The sequence below is a fragment of the Mixophyes fleayi genome, chromosome 6 (assembly GCF_038048845.1).
Source record: "Mixophyes fleayi isolate aMixFle1 chromosome 6, aMixFle1.hap1, whole genome shotgun sequence".
Taxonomy (NCBI): Eukaryota; Metazoa; Chordata; class Amphibia; order Anura; family Limnodynastidae; genus Mixophyes; species Mixophyes fleayi.
In genome coordinates this window covers 117,690,726-117,714,428 of record NC_134407.1, presented here as the reverse complement: position 1 = coordinate 117,714,428, position 23,703 = coordinate 117,690,726, and the positions used below count along the sequence as shown (strand labels likewise).

At 42.5% G+C, this 23,703-nt stretch overlaps 1 protein-coding gene and 1 long non-coding RNA gene across 2 annotated transcripts in view; one reads left to right on the top strand and one right to left on the bottom strand.

Annotated features, from left to right (window-relative positions):
* The window catches only part of ECHS1 (enoyl-CoA hydratase, short chain 1), a 33,236-nt gene extending 12,250 nt beyond the window's left edge, over positions 1-20,986 (bottom strand). The window contains exons 1-4 of the mRNA XM_075217182.1: positions 20,843-20,986; positions 18,397-18,594; positions 16,536-16,663; positions 15,901-16,000 (exon numbers count right to left, since the gene is read on the bottom strand). Coding sequence (XP_075073283.1) covers positions 15,901-16,000; positions 16,536-16,663; positions 18,397-18,594; positions 20,843-20,927 — 511 coding nt within the window. The 5' untranslated portion in view covers positions 20,928-20,986. The remainder of the gene's footprint in view (positions 1-15,900; positions 16,001-16,535; positions 16,664-18,396; positions 18,595-20,842) is intronic.
* The window catches only part of LOC142161503 (uncharacterized), a 21,377-nt gene continuing 18,649 nt past the window's right edge, over positions 20,976-23,703 (top strand). Inside the window, exon 1 of the long non-coding RNA XR_012693418.1 lies at positions 20,976-21,138. This is a non-coding gene — a long non-coding RNA (uncharacterized LOC142161503). The remainder of the gene's footprint in view (positions 21,139-23,703) is intronic.

Here is a 23,703-nt window from a genome sequence, read left to right as displayed (position 1 = left end):
GATGTATAAAAGGGTGGTGTTGCTGAGGGCTTTGTATGCGAGTGTGTAATTTAAAGTGCATTTTAGAGGATACGGGGAGCCGGTGTAGAGATTTGCAGAGTGGTGTTGTAAGAGGAAGATCAGTTTTGCCATAGCATTTAGGATGGTTTAAAGCAGTAACATACAATTGAAGCGAATGCATTAGTTGAGGCGGGAGAGGATGAGGATCTGCATCTTGGATATAAAAAGGACATATTCTAACATTTCAGAGGTGGAGACAACAGGACTTCAAGAGATCCGTGATGTAAAACATAAACCAGAGGGCGACGTCAAGGACAACACCAACACAGTGAGCTTGGGAGACTGAGATAATTGAGGTGTTTTTGATGGTGAATGAGATTTGAGGGAAGGTGGCGACTCTGGGAGTAGGGAAGATGATGAGCACTGTTTTGGCCATGATGAGCTTTAGGTAGTGCTGGGACATCCATGTTGAAATAGCAAAGACACAGTTGGTCATAAAAGTAAGTAGAGAAGGGGAAAGATCAGGGAAGAGAGGTTGGGTGTCATCAGTGTAGAGGTGGTATTGGAGGCCAAATGAACATATTAGTTCACCAAAAGAAGATGTGTACAGTGAGAAAAGCAGAGGGCTGAGGACAGAGCTTCCAACAGAGAGGAGCAGTGGAGGGGAGGATGTGTCAGAAGAAAAGACACTGAAGAAGCAGTTGGATAAGTAAAAAATGAACCAGGAGAGAACAGTGTCCTGTAGTGATGTTGCAGAAGAGGATTATCAGCTGTGTAAAAAGCAGCACAGAAGTCCAGAAGGAGGAGTATGGAGAAGTGACACTTAGACTTTGCTGTAAGTAGATAACTGGTCACTTTTGTGAGGACAGTCTCTGTGAAATGAGGGGGCAGTAGCCCAATTGAGAGTCAATAAATGAGCGAGAGGAGGGAAAGAGTTAGGCGGTTGAAAACAAGCTGCTCAAGTAGTTTGGAAGCAAAGAGGAGGAGAAAATTGGGGCAGTAGTTGGGATAGCAAGGTTGTGTCAAGAGAAGGTTTATTTCATTTTATTTGTTGAGATGAGCTTGTGTTTAGAGGATGGATGGAATGTGCATGTCTGAGAGACGGGTAAGATAGGGGAGCTAAAAGCATGAATGCTTTGGGGGGCGAAGGGGATAGAGAAGTTGAGAGAAAATAGTGGGAAGGTTACGGGGGAGAAAGACGAGAGCGGATTGGGGAGTGCAGGAGAAAACGTTTGGGATTTGCTGGGTCTAGCATGAAGAGGCATTCTGTGGAATGGTACAAAAAATTATTTAAAAAAATATATGTAGGTGACAAAGCCATGGACTGTGAAAGAGGTACTACAGGAAGACAGAGAAGTGATTAGAACTTGAAAACAGACTAAAGCAATGTCTTAACTGCAAGCCTATATACAATTCCCATTTCTAAGTACTATATTCATACAGCCATCGCAATGCATAAAACCTCTTCCCGTCAGAAGAAAGTATTAACTGCTGAGATAACTTAACACTTTCATCGTCAGGATAAACGTCTAACCTCAGTTCCCTACCCTTCATCCCCACGAGATGAAGGGCAGGGAACGATGATTCAGACATGGAAGAAGTTCCAGCAACTAAAGGAGATATATCAGACATACGTAACCTCCTACTGGACCTCAAAACCTCCCTAACAACAGAATTCCAAAAAACAGTAGGGGAGCTGAAGAAAGTTATTGTGGACCTTGACCAACGAACAACTGCTCTCGAGAACCAATCCTCACAATCTCAATCCTTCCAAAATGAGACTAACAGATACCTTGAGTACCTCTGCAGAGAGCTAGACTTTTTAAAAGGACAAAAATGAAGATCTCGAAAACCGAGAACGAAGAAACAATCTTCACATTCGTAATGTCCCAGAAACAGTGAAAAACGCAGACATTGAACCATATCTACTACGTCTCTTTATCCACTTGGTCCACGCTTTGTCAGATTCTCAGATAATAATTGAGAGGGATCACAGAGCCTAAAACTCGAATCCCCCCGAAGACATTATTCTGAAAATTCTATCATATAGGATCCTATTCTAGGATCGACATGTTCTTTTGCTGTGCTAACGTCATTCCCTCTCTAGTCTCTGCTTGTTACTGCCAATCACTGATCAGACCACTTGGCCATTGAATTGCTTTTAGACCTAAACATATCCCCTACAGGTAGATCCTCATGGTGTATAAATGAAACATTGCTCAAGATCCCCCCCAGTTCAAAGAACTGGTCACAAACAAGATTAAAGACTATTTTGAACTTAATTCTTCACCAGAAGTTCAATATTCCACAATTTGGGAGGCACACAAAGCAGTAGTGAGAGGAGAAATCATTAAATTTGCCTTACTTCAGAAAAAACAGCAATTAGAGCAAATTGACTCCCACTCGTCTCAAATCCAGGGGTTGGAAAAGATTCACGAACACACTCTTTCCAAAAAGGTCTTTGGACAGCTGTCCAGGCTAAGGGGAGAATTACATAACCTACAAGCAGAAAAGACGACAAGAGCCCTCCGTTGGCTAGAACAAAGTTTCTATAAGAAGAGTAACAAATACGACACTCTATTGGCTAACAAAAGGGCCATGCAATCCATCCCAGCGATTTCATCTAAAGGGGGTTCTATGATTTACGACTCCAGAGGTATTAACCAAACATTTTGTGACTTTTACGACAAGTTATATAATAACCCCCCCCCTCCCCCCCCCAGGAATGCTCAATGGCATCATCATTTATTTAAATAGTACCAACATATTCCGTAGCGCTTTACAATTGGGGACAAACACAGTAAACAAACAAACTGGGGAAACAGACAAAGAGGTGAGAAGGCTCTGCTCGCAAGCTTACAATCTATGGTATGAAACCAATACCAAGGCCTATCTAACCTCGTGTAAGCTTCCTCAACTCAACCAGGTTGAGGCCTCGGCATTATGTGATAAAGTTTCGGAAGAGGAGGTAACATTTGCCTTTAGCTCCCAAAAGCCCTCTTAAGCTCCTGGCCCTGATGGTTATACAATGAACTACTATAAAACCTTCGCTCCCACCCTTCTCCCCAAGCTGATACAACTGCATACTCAATGACGAAACTTTCCACTCGGATACTACTTCCTGAAGAATTATTGCTATCCCCAAACCTGACAAAGATCATACGTGCTCCAATTACAGACCGATCTCACTATTAAATACAGAGCTCAAGATATACGCAAAAGTGCTTGCCAATATACTCAATACGGTCCTGCCCAGTTTGATTTATCCAGACCAGGTGGGATTTATTCCAAAAAGACAAGCGTCTGACAATACCCGCAGGGTTATCAACATTGTACACCAGATTAATACCTACAAAACCCCGTCAATACTTTTAGCACTGGATGCCGAGAAGGCATTTGAAAGGCTCTCATGGCCCTTCATGTTTTCAACCCTTGCATCTTTGGTTTTAAGAGTAAGTTTTTTACAGCCATTAAAGCAATGTACATTAATCCCACCTCTATGGTCGTGGACAAATGGCCAGGTCTCTAATCCTCCACCTTCACAACGGCACCCGACAGGGCTGCCTTCTATCTCCATTGCTGTTTGCACTCTGTATCGAACCATTAGCAGCTGCAATTAGGAACAACATAAACATTTTGGGGATACAACTCGGATGTAATCAATATAAAATAACACTTTTTGCGGTCTGTCCAACCCCTTGATATCTCTCCCCAACCTTCTCTCTGAACTAACTTCCTACAGACGTTTTTCCGGATACAAGATGAATGACACCAACTCAGAGGCCATGGCATTCTTTGTTTCAACCAAACGCAGAGCAGATCTGGAGGAATCATTAAAATTTCAAAGGCACCCACAGGTAATACGATACCTAGGTGTGGTGACAAGACATTATTCTGACCTCTATCGATTTAATTAATTACTTGCCCTTGATTGACCGTATTGGTCAAGACCTAAACAAATGGCAGTCCCTTTATATTTCTTGGACTGGTTTATTTGTTTCAGACTCTACCAGTCCGGGTTCCACGCTCAGCTCTGACAGCATGTAGCAAATTTATATGGGAAAGCAAGAGACCCAGACTCGAGCGTGCCACCCTAGCAAAGCCAGCTGACGAAGGAGGACATGGTCTACTTCTTCTATCTAATTATTTCCATGCCACCCAATTACATCACATGATTTCTTGCCCTACTACACCAGACTTAAAAAAATGGGTTGATATCGAGAACATCATGCCCCAGAGGTCCCGCTGCATTACCTTTCATGGTTGTCTGGTTGTCACAGGCCTGCCTCAGCATATGAACGCCCCACGATCCAATGCACTCTAGTGATATGGGATTCTGTGAATAAGCTCTTCAAATTGGCCCCATACCCCTCTCCACTAACTTCAATCTGGAACCATCCCCAGTTCCCTCCAGGCAATGTAGAATCCATGATTGTACCTTGGAAATCCAGAAAAATAGATAGATTCCATCACATAATGGGCGAATTTGGCTCCCCCCACATTTGTGGCGTTATCTGAAAGACATGGTCTCCCAACATCTTTACACTTCTCATACCTACAAATTCGTAGTTTTATTTACTCACAAACACATTATAAAAAACTTTGAAAATTATTGCCCTTTGAGCGCAATTGTATTTACACAGTAGGTTGCAGAGGAAACATATCAATGTTATATCGTTTCTTTCTCAAATTAGATCTACCTCCCCTAGACCCTCATGAGGAGGCATGGGAGAGAGACCTAGGGCTAGTTTTGGATGACGAGGGATGGTCGGCAATTCGAAAACGAGTAGCTAAGGTATCTATCAATGCAAGTGTCAGAGAAACAGCTTATAAAGTATACTCGAGAACCAAGCTCCACCACATTTTTCCAACTACATCAGACAGGTGTTGGTGAGGTTACGGGGGACAAGGTACTAACCTCCACATCAGGTGGGAATGTCCCATTATTCAACCACTTTGGGACATTGCATTGACCCTTCATCAACTCACAGCTATTCACTTTCCCAGGGACCCCTCAATATTTTTGCTCAACAAACCTGTTCCTTCCATAAGCAAGTCAACGGACCGTTTGACACTTCAAATAAGTCAAGCCTGCAAATTATTAATGGCCCAAGCCTGGAAAAAACCTCTTTTCCCTACCAAACCCGAATTAATAAACAGGTTATGGCACATCTCATCCATGGAGCATATTACAGCCCTCCTTAACGACTCACTCCCTAAATTTTGTGAGACATGTACCCCATGGTACAGTCTACATTGCTCCCCTGTTCTGTATAATAAGTAACTGAGAAATCATGGCTCCTCCCCACCCCTTCAACACTTCCTCCTTTCCCTATCCCAAACCTCCCCCCCCCCCCAAAAAAAAAACAAAAAAAACCCAACACATTTTCCCAACCTTTGTTCTTCTTATTTCCAGCACAAATTCATTGAAAAACCCACTTTGTTACGTTTCACTCATTTTACAGGTTATATTGCGAAACTAATATTTCTGTAACTCTGTTTTTCTTTTTCCTGTGTGCCGAATATGTTCTGCAATTAAGTTTTCTCTTTGTACAAAGTGTAAAAATTAAGAGATTTAAAAATAGAAAAAAAAAAAGAAGTTGAAAAAAAGACATTGGAGGTTAGGACACTGGGTGGATATTAGAGTGAAGTAGCTTTGCTTGTTGTAATAGAAAAGATCAAGACTATGTTGGAGCGAGATTTCCTCCAGTGGCACTCAGTGGAACAGGAGCATTTTTTAGGTAGCGGTTCTATGGTGTGCCATAGTTAAGGTGTGCGTGGTGACTAGAGCTACATAGTCTATAGATGAAATAAGTGTGTTGTTGGAGACAGACATTCTTTCAGGGCAGGACTGGTTAGTTAAAGGAGAGTGGATTTAGTATTAGTGAAGATAAGGACAGGAACATGAAAGTGGAGCTGAGAAGAGATAGATGGTGTAGCCTTTGAAGGAAGGGAAGGGTGTGGTACAGTGGTATGATTCAATAATTAAGGTGAAGGAGAGAGCTGCAGGGTATGCACAGTAGATACAAAGAGTCTACACACCCTTATTGAATTGCAGGTGGTTGTGATGTGACAAATTTGGAGAAATGGAATTAACAGTATGTACAAAAAACCTCTTTTCTCCTGCATCCTATCTGGAGAACACTGCTATCTTGGGGACGTTCCAAAGCTGCCCCTATAGAGGATATGCTCAAACATAACTGAACACAAAACTTCCCGTTCAATGTTAGCATCTCTGGACGCAAAAACATGAAACTGGCAAAATCTGGTAAAAGTGTGGACAGAGGACTAAGTGGCTGCCCAACATAGTTGCTCGGCCAAAGCCCCTTGATGCACCGCCCAAAATGCACTCACTAATCTAGTGGACCGAGCCAAAACATTTTCAGGAACCGGCTGACCAGAACTAAAGTAAGAGTGCTGAATAGTGGACTTGATCCATCTGACTATAGTTTTGGTTTAGATGCCAGCCAACCCTGCATCAGAGAACTAGCATTCTTTTGTATTCCTGAGGTCTGATCACGTCCAAAAGGACCAGCTGTTCGTGGTCACCAAAAAGGACCAAGGATGGAATTACCATCTCCTGATTAAGGAGAAAATCGGATAACACCATAGGTTAAAACACAGGTGGTGTGTGCAAGACCATACTATTGTTGTGAAAAAAATCAGATCTGCAAGACAGTAGCCACAATTTAAAAACCTGTTTACAAGAAGAATTAGCTAGAAGGAAAGTCAGTTTTCAGATCAAGAACTTAAAATCCACTGTCTCCAACAGGGGCAAACAGTGGAAGCTGATGGGCTGATAGGACCAAATTAAGATCCTATGGTGCCGTGGGGGAAGGTGGCCATAGGAAGGCTGGATATGCAACACCCCTGTAAGAGCATCAGGACCTCTGGGATCAGAGTTAACTTCTTCTGGAAATATACAGACAAGGCAGAGGCCTGAACTTTAAAGGTAACTACGCTACAGTTTACTATTCTGGAGAAAAGAAACTGGAAAAGCCGAAAAGGAAGAAGTGTGAAATCCCTTGCATTTATATCAAACCACATAAGTCTTCCAAACTCTATGACAGTGGCATGCAGACACTAGCTTTCTATCCTTCAGCATATTCTGGATCATTTCCTCAGACAATCCGGCTCTCAAGATCCTGGCTTCAACAGCCATGTTATTAAAGCAATCCAAAGAAAGTCTTGGTGGAGGAATACTCCTCGAGACAGAAGATATTCCTGCAGAGGAAATTTCCAACCTGGACCTGCCGCCATCCTTAGAACGTCAGTGTACCAGGCTCTTAGTTGCCAATCTGGAGCCACTAAGATGACAGGAATTCTGTCCCTTTTGGCCTTCTTGAGGACACGAGGGAGCATCAGAATTGGAGGGAAGAGAAAGACAAACTTTAAGTTCCATGGTACTGTTATGGTATCCACTAGGGCTGTAAATGGATCCCTGGTCCTAGAACAGAACAGAGGCCCCAAGTTGTTGTGCCGGAAGACCATCATGTCCAACTCTGGCCGACCCCAGCTAAGCTGACTGAAAGCCTCAGCTTAGAGAGACCACTCTACCTAAAGAACAGTGTTCCCACTGCCTCCCAATTCTCCACAGCCCAAATTCAAAAAGACCCCCTCAACAGAGAAGACTTGGTTCCTGTTTGAGGATTTATATATGCCACTGCCCTGGAGTTGTCCGATTGAATCCCGATGGGCTTGCCCTGCAGGAGCAACTGGTCCCCTGTCAAAGTGTTCATCACTGCTCTCAGATCCAGAACATTGATGGGGATCTTGGCTTTGTCCCTGGACCAAAAACCCTGTAAGTGAAGATGTAATGTCCCCTCCCCCCATACTTAAAGACTGGCGACTGTTGTACTGTCTGTTCAGTCGAGGATGGAAAACGAGCAGCCGATGATCAAATTTTCTGTTTTCAACCACCACCTGAGAGACACGCACGTCTCCACAGATACTGATGTGAGCTGAAAATCCAGCCGAAGGATGGACTTTAACCATCTCAAGACATTCAGCTGACTGGAACATGGCATACTGAACTGCGTTGAATGTGGAGACCATCTTCCCCATCAACTTCATGCACAGCAAAACCAAAGGACGCCTGATGGCCAGAAATCCTCTCACCAATACTTGGAAGGCCGAATTCTTGGAAGGCCCGGATCTCATCTTGTGGAAGAAAAACCCTTTGCTCCACTGTGACAAAGATTAGGCCTAGAAAAAACATGCTCTGACTCAGAACCAAGTTGGATTTCTGGAGATTAAAAACTGCCAGTGTGATTCCAGTACCTGAGCAGTCTTGTGGAGGTGAGGAAGTTGTAGCAACTTTTCTGCCTTGAGAAGCAGAAAAGGTATAGGTCAGGAACAAAGGGGACTCCCTGAGATCTTAACAGGGCTGCTATGACCTTTGTGAAAACTTGTGCAGTGGCCAGACCGAACAGAAGTGCACTGAATTGAAAATGAGAATCCTGAACATGAGTAGACGGTGGCGTTTGTTAGATACAGCATCCTTGATGTTTATGGACTATGATAAGAATGTTGGCCTCCATGCTGCTGATAAAGGATCTGAGCGACTCAAACTTGAACCTTTCCACTTAAAGCATGGTGTTCAAAGGCTTGAGGTTCAAGATGGGGCAAGATTAATGGTCTAATATTTGGACCAGAAAAAGATCTACACCTGTTCTTGATGAAAGAAAAAAGGCGATAGTCTTCCGAAGAGCAAGTCGCTTTGCCTATTCCTTTGGAACTCTGGAGAAAAATAAAAAATCTTTGGTAGAGCCCTCCAAAGATTCAAATGCAGTCCCTCTCTCTATGATCCCTGTTACCCAGGAGTCTGATGAGAAGACTCTCCGCACAACAGGAACAAAACACAGGCTCCCACTGCAGCCTGAACTGGGTGGGGGAAAGTATGTCATGTTTTTTATGTTGCTTGTTTCTCAGAGGGCTTAGGCCTTTGCGACTGGCCACCCAGGTCTGTCTTCCCCTCTGCTGACCTCAGTATGTTGGAAGAAGTGAATCCTGGAAGAGGAGTTTGGGTGAAAAAAAGGTCTGAAAGGAACAGAATCTCTGTCCTTTAGACTTATAAAAGTTTACCAGGAGAAAGGGGCTCTTTCCTCCAGTAGCCGGACAGATCATTTTGTGAAGCTCAGACTGCAGTCCTTCCAAGAGCTGATCAGACCATTTTTCCATGGCATTGGAAAGTCACACTGATGTCAACAAAGGTCTGAGAGCTGCACCAGCAGCCACACAAACTTAAATTTTTCACATTTCATGTCCATTCCATCCTTGAGCAAAGCTGCTCCAGGAATGGGAAGAGTGGTGGCCTTAGAGAGGCGAGCCACTAGAGAATCTACCTTTAGCGGCAGATCCCATTTAGCCATTTCCTCAGCAGAAATAAGAAGAAAAATAAAACAATTTTTTTTGTCTTTTGAATAAGGCTGTCTCAGGAGACTGAGAATCATCCACCTCATGTCCAAAAGATTCGCCTGCCCAGAAGTTCCCCCTCTGCCTGCAAAGAGAATTCCAATACCGAAATCTCACCTGAGAGAACCTGAAAAAACATCTGGATGTTTTTGTGGTCGGTGAGATTTATGAGCCTCAAGAAGCTTCTCTAAAATAAATGACATTAGCCAGCCCCAAAAACAGACTTTTACAGCGTCTTAACCCAGGCAGGGACCTCCTGGGCCATAAATGCGGATCTCATCGCTGTCTGAGAGATAGTCTCCAGCAGTAGTGTGTCTACTCATGACGCACCTGCAGAAAGAGGCAAAGGAGTTACACGGACGTCTCTAGAAGGTGCAGCCTGTTTAGTCCACTCAGCCATGAACTGTGCTAGGGATCTCACCAAAGCAGGTTCCTCAAAGTCAGATGTGTCCCTCCCAGGGGCGTACAAGTCATGGCTTTGCAGGCTGCACACCAGCCATCTAGATCCAGTCGTCCAGTCCGGATAGAGCGTGGCAGGTTGTTCCAGTATAGGGAGCAGTATGAGAGATATCTTGGGGACCCCACGCTTTTTTTTTTTCTTTAAACTTTTATCTATTTTTAACACTTTTGACAGCTGCCAGGACTTCCGGCTCTATAGACAGGCAGTGTAACAGTGATGTGTTTACTAATCTCACAGCTAGATAAGGACAACACGGGAGAGTTAGGTAAACACGGGAGTGTTTTACATCGCAGCAAAGTGCCAGAGATGACCAGCGATCTTGAAGATCAGAGTAAAAATCGTAGTTTATTACATTTGATGACTTTTGGACTAAAATCGCAGGTTATCAACCCCGATTTGCGGCGATTTTAACACGAAAAAAATCGGACCTTGATACATTTACCCCCAGATGTTGTTACACAGTGTAACAACTAAGCATGACAAAATCTGAAAAAAACTCCTCGGTTGCCCACAATGCCTCACTATTTTAGTTAAAGTTTGTGAGAATCGCACCAGGAATATCCTAATTGCTACTAGGTAATGGTTATTCAATTATTAATATCCATATAGTACATATTTTCAGTATTCTGTGTGTATATATATATATATATATATATATATATATATATATATATATATATATATATATATATATATATATATATATATATATATATATATATATATATATATATATATCAAAAAACCTAGAAGTGGTGCTCCCACACTAAATATGAGAAATGTTAATCAACACAGAACCTTAGTGTTTCAATGGGGCACTCATAGGATAGAATGAAATAATTTTTAAAACATATTATAGTTTATTAGTATGCATTAAAATAACAACAAAAATAATTGGTAGAGCAGTGAAATATTAAAATGTGTATATGGCTAATTAAACCAATGTGATTGTTATACTACTGTTAAGACTAGCAGTCTCTGCTAGCACGCGCCGTTCTGTCTCTCCTGTGTATAAATCTGGGGTTTGGTTAGTTCTGTGATCTTTCAAAAAATGCCTAGATCACATAGAATAAATACTTGGGCTAGAATTGCAGTCTAATAATGACTCTGTCTTATTAGAATCCCCTTTCTCCGTAATAGGAGAGCACAGAATGAAAGGACTTATTGCCAATTAGATATCCCTATCCAGGTTAATGATGTTGTATAGTCTTGGATACATTAATCAGCTGAATTAGAAGGTTACTGTTCTATATATATTACTTAGAAGTAACCATTTGAAATGTAAGTATGATATACCATAAGATTCTGTATACTTTTGACATCAAGACATGTTGGTTTCCTACAAAATATAGGTGTCAGCTAAACCTGGAGTTGTTGATTACTACTACAAGTGTGCCACATTTTTAATTAGGGCACATCCTGCCTTTATCTCGGCTTGTTAGATCGTAGCCCTCTTGTTAGTATGATTTCATAGATAGACTGCCTATTCCTGATCTGTAGAGTAAATAGCGTCCTTTCTATTTCTGTTACACCCCGCTCCCCAGTAATCTCAAATCTCTGATAAATTCTTTTTATAATATTGAGACGAACAGCGCGTGAATCGCCGACGCGCGTTTCACTACGCTGAGCTTTTTCAAGGTTTAGCTGACACCTATATTTTGTAGGAAACCAACATGTCTTGATGTCAAAAGTATACAGAATCTTATGGTATATCATACTTACATTTCAAATGGTTACTTCTAAGTAATATATATAGAACAGTAACCTTCTAATTTAGCTGATTAATGTATCCAAGGCTATACAACATCATTAACCTGGATAGGGATATCTAATTGGCAATAAGTCCTTTCATTCTGTGCTCTCCTATTACGGAGAAAGGGGATTCTAATAAGACAGAGTCATTATTAGACTGCAATTCTACCCCAAGTATTTATTCTATGTGATCTAGGCATTTTTTGAAAGATCACAGAACTAACCAAACCCCAGATTTAGACACAGGAGAGACAGAACGGCGCGTGCTAGCAGAGACTGCTAGTTTTAACAGTAGTATAACAATCACATTGGTTTAATTAGCCATATACACATTTTAATATTTCACTGCTCTACCAATTATTTTTGTTGTTATTTTAATGCATACTAATAAACTATAATATGTTTTAAAAATTATTTCATTCTATCCTATGAGTGCCCCATTGAAACACTAAGGTTCTCTGTTGATTAATGCCTCACTATTGTCTGGACGCTATTCGGCATCAGAAGACCTGCCCATCAGAGTCCGGATGCCCAGCAGGATCATTAACCCTCTCTGTACTTCTCCCTGCTAAACAGTTTCTATCCTGGTTACCTTTCTTCGCATACCCTTCCCCTTAGCTTGCCATACTTGGCGAAGCGGAACTAGGCAAAAATTTCCTCTTTGCCAACTTCCCCCTCTTCGCGCCTTGCCAAACCAGGCGAACTGGCCGACCTGTGGAGCGCATCTCTCCACGACACAGCATTGGCATTATTTTGCAGAGCCCCTGGTCTATGTTCCACCTTAAAGCTAAAGGGTTGTAACGCCAGGAACTAATCTGTGACCCTGGCATTCACCTCCTTATTTGTATGCATCCACTGTAATGCAGCGTGGTCGGTAACTAGGGTGAGATCCCTACCGATTAGGTAGTACCAGAGTGCCTCTACTGCCCACTTAATGGCCAAACGCTCCTGTTCCACTGTGGTACACCTCTTTTCTCTCAGGAGGAGTTTTTACGGCTGAGGAAAAGAACTGGTCTCTCCTCATTCTTCACCCTCTGGGACAATACTGCCCCCAGACCTGTCCCAGAAGCATCTGCCTGGAGAAAGAACCACCCCTAAAGTTAGGTGCTTGTAGAATCAGGCAGCTTCTGCAGGCTCAGATCAATCTAATTTGTCCAGGCTATTTTTAAGAAATTCGGTCAATGGGGTAGCAAAGTTTTGAATAAATCATCGGTAGTAACCGACCAATCACAGGAAAGTCTGCAGCCGAGATTTTCTCACTAGTTTAGGCCTTATCCAAATGGAGTTTTACTTTCCTCCAACCGACAACATAACCCAGATATTAAGCATCTGCCATGGCTAGCGCACACTTCTGGGGATTTGCCAACTTGTTGGTCACTTAAGATTAAACTGAGGAGCATTGGGGTTCGGAGAGGATCATCAGTTCCTTTTCGAAGTTAACCCTTAATTGCCAGTTCCTGCATCCTCACACAACCACAAGGTAGTAGTGTCCCCCAGATAGGTTGCAGGACAAATGTCTAGTTGTTTTTCATTTTAATTTTGTTGGTTGCAAGGTCACATTGAAAGTGGAAAAAGGTCTGCAATACCAAAAAGTGTGCGCAAAAATGTTACATCCACTGTAGCGTCAGAGGTGATTGGCCAGCTTTCTGCAATGGCTAGAAGGATTTTGAAATGAACAGTTCATGAATGGATGAGTTTATTATAAACATCTCGCATTCAGGAACACAAAAAAGGGTAGGGAGGTTATTGGAGAGATGTGTCCTGACCAGGTGTCCTCTCTCTACAATCTCTCCCTCACTACTGCCCTGGACGCTGTCGCCCCGGCCTCTTATGTCAGCAGACGTCGCATTATTCCCCAGCCCTGGCACTCAAAACTCACCCGCTTCCTCCAAAAGTGCTCTGGCACTGCTGAACGCCTCTGGAGGAAATCTCGTTCTCTGGCCGACTTCCTTCACTTTAAATTCATCCTCTCTTCTTTCTGCTCCGCCCTCTCCCTCGCCAAACAATCCTTCTTTAAGTCCCTCATTTCTTCAGTCCTCCAATCCCCGCCACCTCTTTGCCACCTTCAGCTCCCTACTCTCCCCCCCACCCCCTTTTGTCCCGTCTTCCCTCTCCGCTTCTGACTTTGCCACATTTTTCTCTTCCAAAATTGAGGCCATCAGACTGAACATCTCCTCCTCCCCTTCTCCCGCCTCCCTCTTCGCGTCAACTCCCACCAACACCCAACTCTGGTGCTCCTTCTGCCCTACAACAGGTGAAGAAGTTCGCTCTTATTTTTTCCTCTCCACCCTCTACCTGCCCTCTCGATTCCATCCCCTCTCACCTCTTTCGCTCTCTTTCTCCCACTGCCTGCTCTTACCTCGCACCTTTTCAACCTATCACTCTCCTCTGGTGTAGTACCCTCCTCATTTAAACACGCTCTCATCTCTCCTATCCTCAAGAAACCCAATCTCGACCCCACATCTCTTGATAATTATCGCCCTCTCTCTCTTCTCCCCTATGCCTCAAAATTACTTGTGCGGATTGTCTGCAGCCGCCTAACCAGGCACCTTTCGGACAATTCCCTCCTTGACCCTCTCCAATCCGGCTACCGCCCCCTCCACTCTACCGAAACTGCCCTGGCCAAAGTTACTAATGATCTCCTATTGGCCAAATCCAAGGGTCACTTCTCCCTACTCATCCTCCTTGACCTCTCCGCAGCCTTTGACACCGTGGACCACCCCCTCCTGCTGCAAACTCTTCTCTCTCTGGGCCTCTCTGGTTCTGTCCACGCCTGGTTCACCTCATACCTCGCTAACCGCTCCTTCTCTGTATCCACATCTGGTTCTTCCTCCTCCCCCTACCCTCCTGTTGTAGGAGTCCCACAGGGCTCCGTTCTCGGCCCTCTACTCTTTTCGCTCTATACATCCTCCCTTGGTGCTCTCATCTCCTCCTTTGGCCTTCAGTATCACCTTTATGCTGACGACATTCAACTCTACATCTCTTCATCTGATCTTTCCTCCACCCTCAGGTATCTGACTGCCTCTCCGCCATCTCCTCCTGGATGTCGGAGCGCTTTCTCAAAATCAACATTTCCAAAACTGAACTCATTGTCTTTCCTCCTTCCAGCCTCCCATCCCACCATGACCTCTCCATTGTCGTTAACAACACCACCATCTCCTCTGTCACCCAACTCCGCTGCTTGGGTGTCACCCTTGACTCCTCTCTCTCTTTTGCCCCCCACATTCATTCCCTTGCACAAGCCTGTCGCTTCCAACTACGCAACATCGCCCGCATCCATCCCTTTCTCTCTCAGGAGGCCACCAAAACCATCATCCACGCACTCATCATCTCCCGCTTCGATTATTGTAACCTCCTCCTCACCGGCCTCCCCCACTCCAGTCTCTCCCCCCTCCGCTCTATACTCAATGCGGCCGCAAGACTCATCTACCTCTCACGCCGCTCCTCCTCTGCTTCCCCTCTTTGCCTTGCCCTACACTGGCTCCCCTTCCCCTACAGAATTATTTTCAAACTCCTCACCACCACTTACAAGGCTCTCTCCCACTTTACTGCCCCTTATATCTCTAACCTCCTCTCCATTCACACTCCCGCCCGCTCCCTGCGCTCGGCCAATGACCGCCGCCTCTCCTCCACTCTGATCACTTCTTCCCATTCCAGAATCCAGGACTTTTCCCGTGCAGCCCCCCTTCACGGAAGGACCTCCCTCGCTCCATCCGGCTCTCTCCTACTCTGTGCTCCTTCAAACATGAACTCAAAACTCACCTTTTTCTCAAAGCCTATCAACCATCCACTTAACCCCCATCTCCTCCGCTCATTCTCCCCTCTCTCCCATTGCCTCAACTGGCTCCTCTTGTGCCTGGTCTATTTAAACCCTCCCTTAGGATGTAAGCTCGCATGAGCAGGGCCCTCTTCCCTCCTGTCTCCTTACCTATTCTTCTGCTCCGTGTTTATTGCATCAGCCTGCCTGGAGTTTCAGAAGTATTGGTACTTTTTGTTTATTGTTCTGTACTGTTATACCCTGTATAGTCTACTGTTTGTACTATGTGCGGCGCTGCGGAAGCCTTGTGACGCCTAACAAAATAAATGATAATACGAATAATAATAATGTGGACAAGCTTGATGGACTGGAAGGACATGTGGTCCACTCTTAATGTGCCAAGATTTATTTATGTATTTTTTAAATCACCAGTTCTCACAATTAAAAATGTTAAACAATATGTTATATTAAGCTAATGAACAATACAATCAAGTAACCATAAAAAAATAAAACGTACCTGGAATTGTTCCAAGCAAAATTTCTGGCTGCCCAAACTGCGCCTTCTCTCCGGCGTAGATAATGTCGCACATCATGGCCAGCTCACATCCCCCGCCAAGCTAGATATAAACAAGCATAAAACTTTGTCAATTGTTACTATATCACTTGTTGAAATATAAAATAAAATTAGTAGGATTTAATTTAACAAGCAATGTTATTTGTATGGCCCTCATGCAAAATTCCCTTAGGTGCTTGATTTCCCAGAAGCTACAAGAATATATGTATCTATTGAAGAGCTCAAGAAGAGGCAATTTTAAAAATTAGTTAGTTAAAATAAGATTACATAAGTTTATTGTCTTGTTATACATACTGAACACAACTGTCTTCAAGAAGGTGCTTAAATTATTATTTTATTATATGCAGTGTAATTGTTATGCATAATCAGATGTCATTTTATTGTATCCTCAGGATAATTCTTTGATGTTGGGGGGTTCATTTTATATCAAAAATGGTGTGTAATGCTTTATGATGGGTAAGTTTATATGCAGTAAATACATAGCAGGATTCTCACAACTGCATTTTAGTATTAAATGATTGCAATATGGTAGGGGATAGGCCAGTAACCGATAACAAGTCCCGCAGGCGATTACTTACTGCATAACCATTAACAGCTGCAATAACTGGCTTCTTTACAGTAGACACACGATTCCAGTGTGACAGGAAGCCGCCCCCATAACACTCTTGGAAGGTCCTGTTTTGCATCTCTTTGATATCAGCACCAGCTGCCAGGTACAAGATAATCCAAATAAAAAAATATTATATATATATATATATATATATATATATATATATATATATATATATATATATATATATATATATTTATTAGGAAAAATATTATCGATGTATAATAAAAATAAAAACTAGAATCCTGATTGCTAAGGTTTATTTAATGACATAATGCAAATGTGCAATCAGAACAGGGATGCACAAACTTTTTGAACAGAGGGTCACATTGTGAGATTGTACACATTTCAACGGGCCACAATAAAACTTAAATATGTTGAATTTACTAAAAGAAAACAAACATCCTTGCATGTCATACCTCTCAACAGTTTCAATTTGTGCAGAAACACGAGCGCTACCTCTTAGTGGTGTAATGGCCATGCTGTGTATGAGTTATGGACACGTCACACAAGGGACATGCCTTGCCTCTTCCCTGTAATAGACCCTTACACCGCCCCCCCCCCACTCCCGCAACCCATTTCTTAACCCAACCTTCTCCTGAAATATTTATCCCCCTCACTCACTTCTATAATCGCATTTCTCACTCCCACAGCTCCATTTGGGTCCAAAGCAAAACCAAGCCTTTGAGACTTGAGATCACTCACTCTACTAAGCTCCACAGAACAGTGATAGTCTGGCAAAGAATCAGAGTGAAGCTCATTCACTCCCGGACTTCACTGTCATAGTTCCCGTCCACTTAGCTGCAGACAGACCTGTTATAATGCAGCACCGGACAGATACAGCGGAACCTGAGAAACAAATACTACTACCGTTGTAGTATTTCTGTCCCAGCATTCCAGGTTCCTTGTATCTGCCCTGCTCTTTGCTAATAATAATCTTGCAGACCTATGAATTAGACATTTGCCTTCATAAATATAACTTACTCTAGAATGGTCCAGCCACCACTTTGAATCAACAAACAATACACCAAATATTGAGCACTACTTTTTATGGGCCACATGCAAAACTCCCTTAGGGTCTTGGTTTCCCAGAAGATACAATAATATGTGTATCTATTGTAGATCTCAAGAAGAGGCATTTTTAAAAAGTAGTTAACATAAGTTTATTGTCTTGTTATAAATACTGAAAACAATATACTGTCTACAAGAAAGTGATTATATTATGTTTTTATTATATGCAGTGTAATTGTTAAGCATAACTTTAAGTCATCTTATTGTACCTCGGGATAGTGGCAGCGAATTAATTTTGTCACTATTGTTTAAAAGTAGAGATTAGCAAACGTTTTGACTTATTCCGCATTAGACTGAAATTTTTTTGCACATTTTACCAGCGCTATTTGGCCTCAAGTGTTCCCATTCCTACCTCAGAATGACAGTGTTCTCCCCAGCACCTATTTCCTGGGTGCTGCCCCCAGCTGTTTCCACCTGGCTCTTGGAGCCCAACTGAGTCCCATTATAATAGAATAATCCATTGTTTCTCCTAGAACAGGCAGTATGTGAGCACTACAGCCAGCAGTGTGTGTTAAACCACTGACCACCAGTCTGACTAGTCCTGGCAGGTGTGGGTTATAGCCTCTAACATTTTTCAATGTAATTGCAGAATATTACAACTTCCCCCACCTGGCTACTTAATCCCACACAGCTGGCAACATTTTCTGGGGAGAACACTGGAATGAATTGATCACCATCATTCTCAGCTGTATATTAGGCTCCTCTTTATTTACAAGCTCAAAACAGGTTTATATTTAGTTTATCAGGCAATAACTAACCAGCAAAGGCTTTCTCACTCCCTGTGATAACAATAGCCCCAACTTGGGGGTCCTCTTCAAAAGAATCCAGAGCTTGGTTGATCTCAGTCATCAGTCCATCACACAATGCATTCAATGCCTTCAGTCGATTCAGTTGTATAAAACCTACATTTTGATTTTGCCCCTTGCGTTGCACCAAAATGTACTGATAGGATGGACCTGTAAGAAGAAAGACAACAGGCCACCATTTAAGTAAAGAAATATCAAACAGGTTATGCCTTCATATAGGAAACAATTCAATTATAATTAAAACTATTAAAAATCCAAGTTTTACTAACTTGTGAAGTAATTTTAGAATTGCATCAAAACATTAATGTAGAAATAAACACACAATACACTTTAAGCTCAGACAAACAGGATTTTCTGAACCTTTTGTTTTCATGGGAATAATAAAGTCGCACTGTTTTTCAAAAATGAACTTTATGAATTTGTCATGTTCGGTATGTGGGGGGGGGGACCTCATTGTTTGTCTGTTTAATCCAAATCACACTGTGCATTTCTGAGTATTGTGACTTAAAGAATAATTATATAATTGCAGAAATGTTTTGCAGAAAAGTTTAAGCTACACAAATATATGTTGGTGACACACATACATGATATACATCATCCTAGTAAAATCCAGGAAACCACCACTCATTTTTTTCAATGAGAAAATATAGCATTTTATAGGCATCAAAATATAACAACGTATACTCCTCTTGTGCAGTGGTATATACCAAAATGCCGTACGGCCGTTTCCTTGTTCTTCAAGCACCTTTTTCAAATAAAAATACTTTGGCATGAGGTTTTTTTTGTGAGCAACCACCTCTTGTACCCCAGTGCCGGGAATTAATGTCTTTTTGTTTATACAATGTAAGCCTCAGCTCTCTTGCAACCTATTTCTAGTTCTTTACATTAATTCCAACTTGTGTCAGGTAAGTTTGCCGGAGTCCCACTGCTGCTAGTGCTTGTGGAAGATTTGTCTTTAAAAGATGTGTGCAGGAAATCTTTAACTCTGATTAAAGGGAGAAGGGCAAGACTCTGAAGTGAGTTGCTCAGCTTAACATAAATTGCAATATGTGTAAATAACATTCCTGGTTTTAATATAGAAAAGAAGTTAGAGCAGCAAAAATTTAATATTTGGCGAGGGCAGAGAAGCAGTTTTTTTTTTTTTTTTACAACAATGTCAGCAATCTCCTCTTTCACCCCCAGTTTGTATATGGCAAGAGCAGAGAACCAATGATTGTTTATGATATATATACATATATATATTACACTCAAGTACCTACTGTTTTGAAGCATTTTTATTGGGCAATACTGGAGCCACACTTGGGTGATCAGATTATTCTAAGATAACTACTTGTAGCAAACAGGAGTGTAAACCAAGCAAGGCCAGCGAAGACCCGTACTTGGCACAAAAATGTTTTAATCAAATGTATTCAGTATATAATAGTTTACATTATAAAACAAATAAATAATTTTAATAAGACAAGATACAGTGGGGTATGGCTCATGAAATGCCATGGAAGTGCAATCAAAAGTGCTTTAGGAACAGGGAGGCCTGGGGTGATACAATATTTAAATCCAGGTTTGCGCGCTGAAACAATCATCCTAGCAGGGCTGTAACTAGGGCAGTGCGACAGGGGCTACCACCCAGGGTGAAATGCTGAAGGGGGGCACAATTTAGGAATCTTTTAGGTTAATTTGGTTAAAATTGAGGGTTAGGGGGGCGGCATTTGTCTTTCTCGCCCTGGGTGCTAGAATTCTAAGTTACAGCTCTGCATGATCCTAGGAAGCCATCGGACAGGGCTATGTATGATTGGTGTGCTTAATATAACTACACAGCATTTAGCTTATGGAAAAGAGCATTTCAGTTAAACAAATACTAATCAGACAGAATCCACATTATCTGACCATCACCAAAATATTCAGAAATCAATGCCCACAGCTTGAGAGTTAACCTTAACAGTGATTGGCATAGGTAGAAGTATCTGACGTAGAGACTTCTGCAGAGGGTTTATTGGGACAAGTAATGTTTTAATACGTTTACAATTAATGTACTCTTGTGTTTATATCTTGTACTAAAAAGTGTGCCTGACTATGTTTGAGAGTGTATTGTGCGTACAGCTGCGCTGCGACACACCACACTTGAATACAATGCATATTTTTCAAACAAAATTAGTAGTTTTTGTAAAATAGTATAAACATATAAATGATGCCGATCTGTCATGGTAGAATCCATTTAAACACTTATTGCACATCTACCAATAAGGCTGCATGATATAGTACGATTGTCACTTAACCATCTTTAATTACTGTATATGACCTCAAATATTTTACTGCCTTATGTGTCTCTGAACTTCAAATACTTTATAGTCAAAACAGCGATATACATCTCATATATTTCTACGTTACTCCCTCAATATACCGGCACTGTACTCCCGGAAAAGCCCTTGACGAATCTGACATCTGGGAAGTGTGAGCCGAAGGACTCCCCTGCACAGTACCGCCATTTTGCTCTGTTCGCACAGGCGCAAATAAGTCAGTTACGACTAAATCCCCTTCTGCTTAGGTATCTCCATAATGTCAGTATTACGTCACCAGGTCATGTGACCGCAGCGGTCACATGCTACACAATGTAGGAGGGCTGTTTGAATTCTAGTGTAGCTAGTGGAGGAGTTGCAGCATTTTTTTCTGTTCCTGGAGACACTGGTGTAGAATAGGGTAAGAGGAAGGAGTAATGTGACAGGGAGCTAGCATGTATGAGTCAAACGTGTTATTGAGGCCAGAAGTGGGCATGTGTGATTGAAGCTGTTCTGACATAGGGGGGCATGTGTGAGTGAAGCTGCTCTGGCATAGGGAGGTATGTGGGAGTGAAGCTGCTCTGGCATAGAGGGGCATGTGTGATTAAAGCTGCTCTGACATGGGGGGTCAGGGCCTGATTAAGGGTTCCAGCCGCCCCAGGCTAACACACTGGCCGCCGCCCTCCCCCGCGTGCCTCCCGCCCCCTGCCTGAACCAATACCTATATTTCCATATTTATATATATATATATGTATATATATATATATATATATACACATACATAGCCGGATTAAGGGGGGGCACGTGCCCCGGGCCCCCCTCTCTCTGAGGGCCCCCCGCCGCCAGTATTACTTCATCTGCTGTCTGACAGCAACCGCACCATGCCCCCCTCTCTCCGTGGGTGGCGGGTCCCCCCGTTGGTCCTCCACGCCGCCGCCGCACGCATTACCTCTCCTTATGATGACTAGCTGTCAGTTACTGTCTGACAGCAACCGCGGCCACCTGACAGCTGACGCATGCGCGATGTGAGCCTACTCTTAGCAGCTGTATTACCTAAAATGGATGAAATGGAGCTGCTGCGCATGTGCAGCTGCAGCAGCTCCTCCTCGGCATGAAGACTGAAGAGAGAGTGAAGAATAGGTGAGTGAAAAAAAAATTATACTAAAACTAAATATATATAGAAAACCCTTAATAGCATGGGTATTTCTTGATTAAGTATGTAAAATGTAGTCACCTGTTACAGTAAGGGTGTGTGTGTGTATATATATATATATATATATTACATTCTGGCTACAATTTACATATTATAATCTTCTTAAATATGATTATTAATTTTATCAGTAGTGTTTAAATAATTATACATTAAACATTAATATTAGGCTGGTAGAGCCAATGTCAGAGTGGCAGATTCTATTTTATTACTCATTAGTAAAGTAATTACTGAAGCCGTCCAGTTATATTAAGGTTTGAATAAAATTGTAGTACATAGTACATTATATATAATTTATATTTATATTTTTACATACACATATTTATGTAATCTAATTAAAGCTTTAATATAAGTGTCAGGCTTCGATAATAACTTTAATAATGATTAATAAAATAGCGGGTCTTGCATAATTATTACACACACATATATATATATATATATATATATATATATATGTATATAGACATTTGGGGGCATATTCAATTACGATTCCGGTCCGCGGGATCGCGCCGGAACAGGCCATGAACTTAATCCACGGTACCGCAATAACGTGGATTTTCGTTCGCAGCCCATCCGCGGAACCCGGAACCCTAATTGAATATGCCCCATATAGTCAAAATTGGTGTTCAGTTATCAATGTTTATTTTTTATGTTAGTTTAAATGTGCGGTATCAATGCTAGTTTTAATGTGTGGTGTCAATACACATTTTAATGTGGGCTTTTGATGATTGTTTTAATGTACAGTATTTTAGTTTTGTGTAGGCAATGATTTGTCTTATGCAGACAACCTAGGCGAGCCCCACTGGGAGAGCTGTAAGTGTCATACTGTGGGCTGTAGGTGATGTAGGTGTGTCAATGCTTATAGACTTATACCCAATGGCATTATTTTACATGCGTTTTATACAGAGGTGTTTGTACATTTTACAAGTACATGTACTAATATAAATATATATATATATATATATATATATATATATATATATATATATATATATATATATATAGTGTGTGTGTGTGTGTATATATATATATATATATATATATATATATATATATATATATATATATATATATATCTATCACACATATATATAATATATATTCTACAGTGGTGGAAGTGCGGGTATATATGTTGGCATGCCATACTGCCACCTCCCCAAGTGCCTTCATTGTAAAGCTATCATACTCTATGCCGGCGGTTCCCAAAGTGTGCGCCGCGGCGCTGTCACTTGGGTGCCGTGGGCCAGCAAAAAAAGAAAGAAAACAGAAACTTACCAATCCGCGCGGCGCCGGGACCCAGCAGCCTCCTCTCTCCTGCAGCTGTCACTGACGTCATTCAGTGATAGTCAGGCATAGGAGGAAGGGGACAGAGGGCAGACCAGGAGGACAGATGGCAGAGGAGGAGGGGGACAGAGGGCAGACCAGGAGGATAGATGGCAGAGGAGAAGGAGGAGGGCAGAGGAGGAGGGGGACAGAAAGCAGACCGAGGGCAGAGGAGGAGAAGGACAGATGGCAGAGGAGGAGGGGGGCAGAGGAGGAGGGGGGCAGAGGGGGAGGGGGGCAGAGGAGGAGGACAGAGGGCAGAGGAGGAGGACAGAGAGCAGAGGAGGAGGGGGACAGAGGGCAGACCAGGAGGATAGATGGCAGAGGAGGAGGGGGACAGAGAGCAGACCGAGGGCAGAGGAGGACAGATGGCAGAGGGGGACAGAAAGCAGACCGAGGGCATAGGAGGAGAAGGACAGATGGCAGACCAGGAGGGGGACAGAGAGCAGACCA